Genomic DNA, 12,764 nt, shown 5'->3' with positions numbered 1-12,764 from the left:
GTTTTGTTTTGTTGTTTTTTCACTTAGTATCACTGCGGTCATCATGTTAAAATTATCCACATCCATAAAGGCTCTTATTTTAAATCATTTGTTCTTTTTTTTAAAGAAAAAACTGTTCAGCCATGTCATCAGAAACAAACTTATTGTAGCCTTTGTGGAATAATCCCACAATATTAACTTGCTGTGACGGTATTCCCCAATAAAACCAGATAGATTATGAATTCAGAAATTCACTGTTTTAATCAGTTAGTTAACCCGTGAGTCTAATTCAAGTTTTTTTCCCCCCTGCAAACAAATTATAAAGAGTTTGTACCATCATGTCAGATGATCGAAATAACCAGTCCCACTTTGTGATATTTGATAAGATTAAAATTCGTCTAAATAAATTATCCCAGCGTTTCACAAAGACCAACGGGGTCTTCTCACTGCTGTTTGTGCGGGGGCCACGGTCTGATCTTGATTTAAATAAAAAATTCCTGCTGAGTTTTGGTTGAATTATTCAAACAGCAGAATTGAACATACGCAAAAGATTAAAAAAAAATGTGCTCATTGGGATTCATTTTAAAAATAGACTATTTTGTGCTGTCATTTTGTATGAAGAGGCTTTTCTTTCTTGTCATAAGAGACTGAACTACACATCTGCATATCTCTACGATGTTTTCTGTGACCCCATCGGACAATGACTTCCCGGTGTGAACAAATCCTGCAATAAATTTGCTTTTATTTGAATCTTTTATTAGATTTTTTTTGTTGTTTTGTAAGTAGAAACTGAAAATTTACAACATTTCGTGAGAAATAAAAACACGTCTTCCACCGATTTACCTGTCAAAACCTGTGAGCCTCTTGTTTCATCACCATCATCACCATCATCATCATCGGGACGCTGGTCACGTTAGAGGCGGGGAGTTGGGCCTTAAAGCTGACTGAGTTTGACTTGCTGCGCTGACGTGAGACTGCAGGGTGAAACGCAGCGTGTGACCCCCCCGTGTCGAGCTGACTTTTGAGTTCAACCTCCTCTTTTAAAAGCGCAGATTTCCTTTAGGATTACCCCCCCCCCCTCCATCAACAGCACACACCTCGGTCCATTATGGGCCTACAGTATATGGAGGATCCAGGCTGGACTGCGCCAATAAGAGGCCACTTCTTTCAGGCACAATGCCCCCATTCATTTTGACTTTGCTTTGTGTCTCTGGGACACATGACCCAATGTGAGCATCCGGTACTCCTGCGAGGAAACTGGTTTCTGGTTCATCATTTTAAATGTGAGACGGCTCAGAGCACTGTGGAGTTGTTTAACTGAAAATGAAAGAGAAACAGAGTTTTCTTGAAATGAATTCTGAAGCAAAATCATTCTTTTAAAAACACACCGCAGCGTTTTGTCTCTTTGTCATGTCTAAAATGTGTCTGCTTGTAATTTATCACCTCACTCACCCGCAGATAGTTTGTGAATTTTAGTTCGTGAAGTTTGCGCGAATTTTCTTTGTGACAGACCTGATTATTCCAAACTTCAAGATTTAACGAACCGAGCAACAAAAAGGCCTTTCTTGCAGCTGAGACAACATCTGGCCAAATTCTCCACACGAGTGTAATTTGCTCCACGACATACCCATCAAAAAGCCTTTGAGGGGCCTGTAGGAGCTTTAACCTTGGGAGTATCTGCGGCTCGGCCTGTGTGATTACGAGCCACAGAGTTTCACCTCCACAAGATGTCGCCACCGGCAAGACCTTGAAACGGTGCCAAATTATGTTTTGCACAAAAGACTCCCCTGCAGGTTAAAATGAAGGGGAGGCACTCATCCTCAGTGGAATAATCACTGCTGAAAGCTGGTTCCGCTTTGTTTTCTTCTGCAGTATCAGCGTCTGTTGAGCTCCTGTCTCCTCCTCCCCCTCCCCCTCCTCCTCCTGCTGCTGCTGTCTTCGGGCCGCGCGTGTGTGTGTGTGTGTGTGTGTGTGTGTGTGTGTGTGTGTGCCTGCAGCAGACCACATTTTGTCCTCCAGATGTGAGGGGTTTGTGCGGTGCATCATCCCGCCGCTAGATGAAGCTGAAGCACAGAAACGAGACTGCATTTCTGTATTCTCTCTCTCTCTCTATTTTTTTTTTCTTTAGTTCCAGCTGCCCTAGTTTTGAAGTGGCCTTAAGTTAACTGCTCCAAAGTTTGACTCACTATTTATTTATTTTGGGATTAGAGTTAGTGAAATTGGACTGAATTATCTGTACTCTGTTTCAGTTTTGCAGTTTTCCTCTTGATGGAGATTTTAAAAAATGTAGCCTTCGGGTAATAAAATGCGCGATGTAGCCTTGTTTAACCGGGATGGTGAGGAAAGTAAAATCAGGAAGCTTCTCAGGAGTGAGTGAATTATGGTGCACAGATGTTAACAGGCGGCTGAAGGCTTTCAAACGGATTGTCTCTTCAGAGAGCAAAGACAAAGACCTGCAGCAGTCCCCAACAACTGGATCGGTCCTAATTAGTGTGAGTGTGTGTGTGTGTGTGTGTGTGTGAGAGAGAGAGAGAGAGAGAGAGAGAGACTCCAGTGAAGCTGAACCATCGCAGCGCTCTCTACAGCTCACAGACTTTCTAGCCATGCATCGCCGTCCACTTCTGTCTGGATCTTTAACTTTGCGCGCTTGAGATGTTGCCAAATGTACTGGTTTTGATGTGCATGCTGGGTCTGCAGCTGCGGCACTGCGCGGCTGACCTGTGCAACTGGACTGGAAGGTGAGGAAGCGTCTTCAATTTCTGCAAGATTACTGTATTTTAAAGAATGAGGGAATTTCAAACACGACTATGCCAAACTTACAAAGGACAGCGGCTTCTAATGACTTTACTAATGTTAGCAGTTAGTTTGTGTGGTGGCGATCTGCAGATGATCTTGTACAAAAATCCATTTGCTAACATTTACAGCTGCAGACTTGATGATAAAAACCTTTCATTTTAATGACCTACTGATCGCCTGTGTATAATGCTGGTTTAATTATTAATTATTATTATTAGTCAGAAACGTGCAAGAATTTTATTAATGATTTGTGAGCTTCATTGTTATAAAATAGCCAGTCAATGGGATATTTTATAACCTAAAATTCCTAGTGTTTATCACTGCTGTATCAAGCTTTAGTAAATGATTTACTGACCATTAGCAACAGGACCATGCAGTAATTTGTACTTCCCCGGGTTTATCTGCATGGCTCCAGCGGTTTTGCAGCTGGTGTGGACTCCAGGATCGTACTGCAGGTGCGGCTGCGCTGCACAGAGGGCTCGGTGAGGTGGTTATACCCAGGCCAGGCTCTCCGGGTGGTCCTGGAACCCAACTTGTCCTCCGCCCGACGCACCACCATCTGCATCAAACCGTCTCCCTCCTTCCGCGGAGCCAGCGTGTTCATTGAGCGGGCGGGGGAGCTGGAGCTGCTGGTGACGGACGGCGAGCGGCCCGAGCAGCAGGTGTTCTGCTTCCGGGCAGACGGTCCGCACAGGCCCGCCATCTACCTCCAGTCCGGCCCGCAGAGTGATGGCGTCTGGAGCAAACGCATGATGGGCTTCAGATATGAGCTGCTGGCCAACAGGAGCGCCGCACCCAACCTGGGCCACAGTGGGCTTCAGAGTGAGCAGAACCTCTTTACTTTTTATTCAGTAGTCCTGAACAGATGCATTCACACATGTAGTACCACTCTAATAAGGCGACTTAGTATGAGCTGTAACAAATGGCGTTATTAATGGTTAATAAGTCATTAAATAAAGCTTTATGGGCGGTTATAAGCCCTGGATAAGAGCGATTTTTAAGTTGCAAGTGTGTAAAAAAAACCCTACTGAGGGGTATGATCACTTTATGGGAAGAATGGCCAGAGGATCATGACCAAAATCCGTTTATTAACAACACATCAAGCATTTATTAATGCATTACCAGCACATATACCTGCCTTATCATCAAATAGAAAGGATGACCATGAGTGAACAACCCAGCTGCCAGAAGAAATGTTGGCACTGAACGTTTCTGCAAACCATGGAACAAGTTGAAACTGTATATTTGATATGTCCAAACATCAAGTCTCTCTTCATTTTAATTATGAAATTTATGTTGTGACCCGTGTGTCCTGTGCTTAAAGTCTGGTTGATACTTGGTTAGAGTAAGAAAAAGATAATTTTTTTGCCTTAAAATATCTGGTTTTGTCGCCTCAGAAACAGCTGGATGTCTGAATTTTCTTTCTGAAAATACCCCACACTGCTGCCACAAAGAAGGCCATAAAATGTCCCGTAGGGCACTAAAATGAGTCAGATTAATGGCTGGTGGTCTTGTGGTCGTGAACAGTGGTCTCTTTTGCTTGGCAGCAGTCACTTGAAGGAGTCACACTGCCATCAACTCTCTCAACGTCACGAGAAAGTGACTTCATACACATGTAATCATAACTTCATATGATAACATTTATAGTGAAAATGCTGCTACAATGCAGACAAAACGTACAAAACTAACACAGTCTGCAGAAACCTACAGTTCTTACTTGTAATTGAGCTGCAACAAAAACATTTTTTTGTTACAGATGGCTTATACATGATTTCGAATGCCTTTAATAAGCCATTCGCCACAACTTATAAAGCCTTTACAAAGGGTGCTTTATTAGAAAGAGACTCCAAATTTCTACAATTTACAATTTTTTTTTTATTGCGGTTTGAGGGACAGACCAGTCCTAATTCCTAGAAAAAAAAATAGTGGTTGTTTAATTACAGACCCCAGTCATGCTGACTGGAACATGCAGCTGCTGGTCAGTCTTGCGTTTTGTCTTGCTGTCTGGTTTGTATCAGGGGACAAAGCAGCAGCGACAGAGCAGACCACAGGGCGGCTGGAGGGCACCGGGCCAAGGGGCCTGAATTGAGACGGCAAATACTTTACGGATTCCGCAAATGCCTTTTCATTGTGCATGTCCGTTTATTAGCATTTATCCATGTGTGCGGGCCTGTCCCAATGTGGTGATGTCATTCTGTGTCCATAATAGAGAGCTGCTGGTTTATCTTTTATGCATTGCCACTCCAGCAGAAAGTGTTTGACTCCTGCAGTCTCCTGCGTTGGCACAGGGTCATTCAATTAGGTAGATACAAAAGGAGTCAAACACAGGGTCAAGACCAGTGAGGGGCTTTTTGATCTGGACGCAGACCCTCAAAGGAGCAGCATTCCTTCACCTATCCCCTGGTTTCTTCACTCTTTCACGAATGGAGTCGGTATGTGTGTCAGATTTTAGATCAGTGAAGTGTTAGGGAGGAGATGTGACACCATCTATCAATCAGTGTCAGTCATAGAGCTTTGGGTCATATGTGGTTTGTGAGGGGGTCATTATGTTTGACAGAAAAGAGTGGAAAAATGAAAAGATTACACCTGACAAAATGATTTGATGCAGGTTTTCATTATCTTAATTGTCACAAACCTCCTTTCTTATTTTTGTACTGGTTTTCTCTTCCCACAGCTTCATGCCGACCCTGTAATGATACAGAACTCCTGATGGCCGTCTGCAACAGCGACTTCGGTGGGTACATGATAATTTATGTCTACAAACAGCAAGCTCTGTTACCTACTGCTCTATTTAAACTAAAAATATGGTGCATGGAGCTCTCGAGGCCACTTGTTTATTGGCGCTACCATTAATGTAAAGTATAGTAGTAACCAAATGGTTAAAAGCTGAATGAATGACTGAGAGTTGGTGTGAGTCACCAATCAATCTGTGAAAGGGCTTTAAAGGTCCTGACTGATAATTGCAGCCAACTGAGAATGAGGGGTAAAGTAATGACTGCACCCCATAGGCATAAATGGACAGTAATTAATAATTATCTGCTACATTCTTCTACTACATTCTTCAAAGTATTGAAAATGGTGTACGAATTCATGTACTTGTATGTTGCTTAAGTTTTTCAGTTCTGTGCTCCTCTACATTTATTCAAGAAGCTTAAAAAATTGTGCTTTTGCAAAACTTCAGATCACTTGATAAAATATGTTTCAGCGTCATAAATTATACTAACACTCAACAGTAAAAAGTAGATATAATCAGCGCCACTTGGACAAGCCACCACAACTCAAAAATGTTCTTTATGTGTTAATTCTGCAGAATTCAGTAATCCAACAACATATTATACCGATGCTACCTAACAATCTGATTGAGGCCATTCTGAGTACTTTTACATTTAATTCTTTGGTTTCATAATACTTTTGTACTATGTCTTATGATATGTTATATGCCCAGATACCATTTCTGTTCCCCGATCTCATAGGTCTTCCATATTCATTTAAAGACAAGGAGAAAATGTTGAGCAGCTAACTGCTAAAAGAGATAAACAAAGGCAGAAGAATTAAACAGAAACTACAAAGATTCAGAGGGAATTTAATCCAGAATGATGTCTTTCACTGATTTTTCATTTGACTTTCCTAATGCGTGTACTGACAGGCTTCTGCTCTTTGTTCCCTCAGTGGTCAGAGGCTCCATCAAGAACATCTCCCACGACTCTGCACGTCAGACATCGTTGGTGGAGGTATCAGCAGCGAGGGTGTACTGGCAGCGCAGCAGAGTGTTTGAGCAACCAGCAACTTCTGGGTCCTCTGGACTCGTCCCATCTTGGCGTGGGCACATCCACACACTTCTGCAGTGTCACGTGAAGCCTGGGGATGGGGAGTTTCTCTTCACGGGGTCAGAACACTTTGGGGAAGCTTGGCTAGGGTGTGCCCCGCGATACAAAGACTTCCTGTCTGTCTACCAGACTGCTTGGGCGGCACGTCGGAATTCCTGTGACTTCCCTTTAGACTGAGGAAGTGCGTTGTTTTATCACCGCTGAGCCCTGCCAGCCTCTGTCCACAGGCCTCCTAACCCCTGTACTGGCACTGTGGGATCCCTGTAATGTTGCCATGTGCCAGCAAGGTGGCATCCAGCAGGGATGAAGCTGTTGAATTGCTGGTAAAAAGACACATTTGGAGGCACAGAACAGGAGCAAACAGCAGGGCCTCCCGCACTGAGGCTCAGAGAGGGCCGGCCTTTGTCCCTCTCCCATCGCTGCCCTCAGTCCTGGGAGACTAAGAAGGGGTTGGGTTGCTGCTCTTTCTTTGTGCTGCTCCCAGCATCAACCATCGTTCACTTTGCTGGCTCTGTGTGACAATTACCCTCTGAACTGAGTTAGGAGGGAAGACCGAAGCACAGCCATTTGTGATCGGCAGCTTGTCTTGGTGAAAAGGCTTGTACGCATGAGATTGTGAAGTTATTTTTATTCTGACTCACCTGTGTTAAAGTTTAATACCCTCCATGCTTTGTCTATTTATAACTTCTAATGTGTTGTACTCCTCACATGACCTTTGAATTAAATGTATTTGTACTTAGAATGCAAAATAAATCCTTTCAAGGCTCCGCTGTAGTATTTTTTAAAATTCATTTATTGCTATTTGGCATTTTTGGGTAAGAATTATATATATATATATATGTATATATATATTAAATAAGGAAAGTTTTAGTTTAAATCAGAGTCTTCATGAAATCTTTTAACAATGGACACCTTTGGTAAAAAGCTTAGCTTGTCTTTCCGTTGACAGGACATAATAAATCAGAACCATTAGGAAGTCTCTGTTTTTTTGTTTTTTTGTCAGAAGGATTCAGTATTATAATATTTTAACCCTACCCGGGTTGTAGGAAAAAGTGTGCATAAAATGAAAAACTTCCCCATTCTGATTTGCCCATTTATCTTGACCAGACTGTTTAATATAGTCATGAAAACTTGATCTTTAATATCTGATTTTTATTATCAGATGCAATTCATTGTGTTTGTTTTAGCAACACAATAGATGCAAAATAACAGTTTCCATCACCATAATTTGTACTTGTTGTGCTGTTGTTGTTTTTTTTTTTTTTGTTGTTGTTTTTGACCAGTTCATATATCTGTGTGTCTGATGATGTGTTTGGAAATGAATGAAGCTCATCAACAGTGCATAAAAATCTAAATTTCATGAGGTCCTCAAGTTGAGGATGTACTGCCCCCCTAATACTCATTTTGTAAACTGGGCTTAAATGAATGTACACCCCCATTTCCCATCATATGCTGCATAATCTCTGGTTTTTCAGGAGAATGGGATTTAGAGCTGAAGTGTCCTACAAGCTTATTCTGTCCCTTTTCCTTCTGCATCCCATCTCTTCCCCTGTAATCAGATTCTTATGATAATAGGACAGCCCTACCATAAAATGAAATACAAAATCTCCTTAGATGGCCAAAGCTCTGAGCTTTGGACGTTTCTTTTGAGTTGTGTGGCCCCTGCATCACATCTCCCGAAGACAAATGGACAGATGTGAGGCCCCAAGGCCTGGAGATCCTCCCCCTCGCCTCCTCCCAGAAGAGAGGAACAATTAATTGACTTTTAAAGCAACTGCTTTCTTAGCCTATTCCACACTTCTCCCTGGCTGAGCACAGCTCACAAATTGGTGTGTTGAACTTTTTATGAGGACTAAATAGCTGCCAATGAAAGTGTAAATGACTGTGTGGTGAATGGGGCCTGCACAATAGCCCTGCAGTGACAAGGCCTCTGGCAGACATAATGACCATTGTCACGGCTGCTCTCATCTAGAAACCATCAGGACTCATGAATTGGAGAAGCCAGAGGAGGGGTGATCCTTGAGTTTACTTCGACTCAGTCCAGAGCTTGTCCTCTTATTTATCTGTATTTATGTGTTATATTCCTATTTTTAAGAATACAGAGTTTGGTTATTTTTCACCTTTCTTTCTTTTCTAAGAGCAACTTTCATCTTCAATTAATTTTAGACAGGCACAAGACAAGATATCTCATCTAATGAAAACATACTTCTGGATGTTTTTTAATGTTATTTTTGTGCATTTTATGCCTTATGTTGTTGAATATGAGACAAATGATATGTCTGAAACCAAAAGCTTTAGATCAGCTAACCCCCCCAAAAAAACAAAACAAAAACATCTGTGTTTACCCAAAGACATCTTTGTATATAAGTTAAATGTTGCAAAAAGAGCTTATTTTGATAAATGTTGGCCAGAAATCAAGCTTTCCACAAACTTTTTTTCATCGTACAGAAGCCCAGCTTGAAGTCTCCTCCCTCAGTATTGTCCCAGGGGGACCACCATGTCAAATTTCCAAGCAAAATATAGCCTCTCTACAGGCTTTTGAGACCACACAATTCTCATCTCTGGGAATTCCAGCAGGCTCTCAAGGGGAAAGAGCCCAGGAGGGCTCAGCCCGGAGCTGCAGCCTGGTGCACCGGCAGGAGTCCACCCAGACTGGGGAATAATTGGTTTATCCCACCGCCTGGCCTGCTTTCCCATGTGGGCCACTGCTGCGGGGAGGCCCATGGGTACAATATGGAAACAGCGTGATACCCTCCAGTGCCGAACAGGCATTCACTACTCTGGCTATAGAGAGCAGGCATAGGGTACCAGAAACACAAAGCTGAAGCAGAGATGTCTCTCGGCTTTGAAAAGGTGGCCATTTGGTTTGCTTTTAACAGTGGACAGCATTTGAAAATCTGAAGTAATTCAATTTTGGCTCAAGACTTTTTTTTTCTTTTGTTCTTCTCAGTTCAAAAGGTAATGAGTTAGAGAGTCTTTTGAGTTCTCCATATAATTGTCATCACTCATGCACCTGGCTGAAAACTAGATTTTCTTGATGTCCTGATTGTCTCGAATAAAACACAGAGTCAATGCATTAGAATAACAAAACCAGAATTTATTTCCCTTAAACTGGTGAGACAACTTTACTCAGTTTGCTCATTGCCCACAGCACTGTTTAAATTTAACTTTGCCTGTAGTACTGTGACCAGACCAGTATCATATTAACATATCCTGCAGCTCAACTTAATATTACATCCTGTACAGGCTTAGTTTTGTTATCATAAAACTACAACACTTGTGATTAAAGAATCAAGAGTCAAGTAATATAATAAAGTGGCAAAACAATAAACATGTAAAAAATAGCACAGAAACTATAGTGACTGCAGATGACTAAGCAATCTCAATTTACCCCCTTTTATACACAGGACATCACTTCAGAATGAGTCGAATCTTCCTGTCTCCAAGCAGGAGTCTGCAAAAACAGGAAAAATAGCTACTCTCCAGTTTGTTCACTCAGGAATGAATCTTCATAATCAATGGAGTAGATCAAAACACAGCTTACATTAATATCCTTTAAAGTAAAACGTGAATGCAGTGTGCTACCTACCGAATCAGCGCAGTTGCTATTAGGCCTCCTGCGATGGGTCCCACCCAGTACACCCAATGATAGGCCCAGTAGTTGCTTACTATGGCTGGACCGAAGGCTCTGGCTGGGTTCAAACAGGCGCCTGATATATCCCCACTGATAGAACAGACAGGAATGAGATATTAACACGAGTTTCCCATTATTATTTTACAAAAGGATGTTTATTGTGTATTTCAGTCCTATTTGCATAACTGTCGCAGCATAAACACAAACTCATACAGTCCTGTGAGATGTGGCATTAAAAATGCTAATTAGATTTTCTTTTACTTTGCTCACCCAGCCAAGATGATGACCATAACAGTGCAGCCCACCATGAAAGGCACCAGGGGGTTTCTGGTCTTGACATTAACAGCTCCCAGCAGCAACACCATGGTGACCAAGCAGGTCATGGCGACCTCTCCAAATAGCGCACGTCCTATTTCACCGTTTGACTGCAGTACAGCAAATGCAGCCCCGTGGGCTTTGGTGTAATTCTCTCTTGAGGTCATCCCCTGTTGACATCAATTCAGCCAAGATTCAGCTCTATGCATGCACAAAAGAGAGTCTAAGATGGATGGTTTAAATGAGGGCAGGTTCACCTTGGCCATAGCGGCTCCGAGCACCCCTCCAAGCAGCTGACATGCAAGGTACGGGGCTAACATATTTGTCTCCATACCTCCACATAGGTAGATGGCGAGGGTGAATGGAGGGTTGAAATGGGAACCACTGGTGAGGCAAAAATAGACAGAAAAATAGAACTCTCTAACCAGTAGAAAATGTTATATCTGTTAAACAGAAGCATGTGAGAGAATACTGAGCTTCTTGTAGCACAGATCATCACCATTCGCGACACTATTAACTATGCATAGCTGACTATTTGTTTTAGAAAGAAAACTGAAGATGAGCCTCACCTGATCTCAGCCATACAAGCCACCAGGACGGCCACAGCCAGGCCGTGCACCAGAGCTGGCTGAAGCCTCCCTGCAGACCCCTCATTCTCGATGACTGACACACACCCGATGAACACAAAGAATGTAGTTCCCACCAGTTCCCCCAGACAGGGCTGGTACAACCTCTCAAATTTGTTAGGCGGTCTGGCTGGGGGCATCTTAGCCTCCGAAGACATAAGAGACGTCCCGGCTTCACCCATTTCCATCTTCTCGTCTGCCATGGGTCTTCAGTGAGGTCTGGCTGTGCGAGCTGAAGATGTGACACTGAGTGCGCTACCCCGAGGTGCTCACATAAATATGTTTATGCCTGCTAATCACATGGACTTTGGCGTGTAAAGATAGAGCCTGTCAGAGCTGTCCCACTGACCCGTCACGGACCCACTGACCCTTTTTCTTAATAATCCAAGATCCAAGATGTCACTGTGGTGCACTTGCAAAGGTAAACATTTCCTTCATTTACTGACAAATTGGTGAGCTGGGCCTGGTTTTTGTTAATGATTGTTTTCAGATGTTACTTTTCCATGGCAGGGTTAATGCATGACAAAGCAAAAACATCTTCCTAATTATGCAGTAAATTGAGTAAAATGTATTAGCAGTGAGTCAATCAGATCTCCCATAATGTGATGGAGCTGCCATTGGACTTCAGAACTGTTTGAGATATTCCATACCATGAATTAAATTATTCAGTGTTACAGCAGAACAGCAGCGCGATATTTTCCAGTTTGGAGTGAGAATGTGATTTGAGGACACCAGCTAGACAACATCCAAACGTTACAGACACGCACGACAAATTAAACAATCACGATGAATTATCAGAGCTTGAATATAGTTTAACAAACTTGTCTGCACACCGACAGGAAAAGTAAAAGAGGCAAAAGAGAATCAATTTATTCGATACGCAAACATGACAAAAAGTGAACATTTTGGTGAATGTATCTTTGTCAGTGCATCAGCATCACCTTCACACAGGGAATAAAGTGATTAATTATCTTCACATTTTAAGAATCTCTTCGACTTTCATTAGTGTGAGAAGAATTTTAATATGAAACCGGACTGCTGACACTGTTTTTGTTTTTGTTTTGTTTGTTTGTTTTAAAGACTGGATTCAAGAAAACAAAGCTCTGTTTAGTAACGAATTAGTTTGTAAGAGTTCGACGCGACAGACACGAGAGACAAATTTAAAAAATGACAAATTAATCACTGCAGAGGAGAATATTTGCTCTCTCAGAGTGTCTCACTTGACTTGATTTGCAGCTTGCAGATCACACATGTGAAACTATGCCCCTGGTTGTTCTTTAACATCAACAAACCATCAGGGTTAAAGAACCTTGAACAAAGTTTCAGGAGTTCTCCACTTTGTGTACAGAGGAATTAACACACAAGGCATGTTTCTCTCCATTTATTGGGGTCATCATTCCGATGGCAAACACAATTAATAGTTCTTACGACGATGCTGCCACTCAGATAGGCATGCCTTTGCTATCTATACTTTATGGACCATCATCTTACAGGCTACAGGTTAAATAAGACAAAGCCGTAGTTTTCTCTCTCTGGGTTATTTTAGCTATTATGAGCCTGAATATCATAAACTCTAAAACAAGATCC

The 12,764-nt window shown here is 42.2% G+C and overlaps 2 protein-coding genes across 2 annotated transcripts; one reads left to right on the top strand and one right to left on the bottom strand.

Moving 5' to 3' along the window:
* Positions 1-1,942: 1,942 nt before the first annotated feature.
* On the top strand, positions 1,943-7,371 carry LOC124073166 (meteorin-like protein). Its single transcript, XM_046415190.1, has 4 exons — positions 1,943-2,717; positions 3,191-3,597; positions 5,450-5,509; positions 6,445-7,371. Exons 1-4 carry the CDS (start codon positions 2,632-2,634, stop codon positions 6,777-6,779), a joined length of 888 nt encoding a protein of 295 aa, XP_046271146.1. The 5' UTR covers positions 1,943-2,631; the 3' UTR covers positions 6,780-7,371.
* Positions 7,372-9,994: 2,623 nt separating this feature from the next.
* aqp8b (aquaporin 8b) lies at positions 9,995-11,553 on the bottom strand. The gene is made up of 5 exons (XM_046416593.1): positions 11,121-11,553; positions 10,809-10,935; positions 10,507-10,721; positions 10,192-10,326; positions 9,995-10,056 (listed from the first exon to the last, which is right to left on the bottom strand). Exons 1-5 carry the CDS (start codon positions 11,378-11,380, stop codon positions 10,014-10,016), a joined length of 780 nt encoding a protein of 259 aa, XP_046272549.1. The 5' UTR covers positions 11,381-11,553; the 3' UTR covers positions 9,995-10,013.
* Positions 11,554-12,764: the final 1,211 nt, after the last annotated feature.

This window comes from Scatophagus argus, chromosome 16 (assembly GCF_020382885.2).
Source record: "Scatophagus argus isolate fScaArg1 chromosome 16, fScaArg1.pri, whole genome shotgun sequence".
In the NCBI taxonomy this organism is placed as follows: domain Eukaryota; kingdom Metazoa; phylum Chordata; class Actinopteri; family Scatophagidae; genus Scatophagus; species Scatophagus argus.
This window is presented reverse-complemented; position numbering and strand designations above follow the sequence as displayed.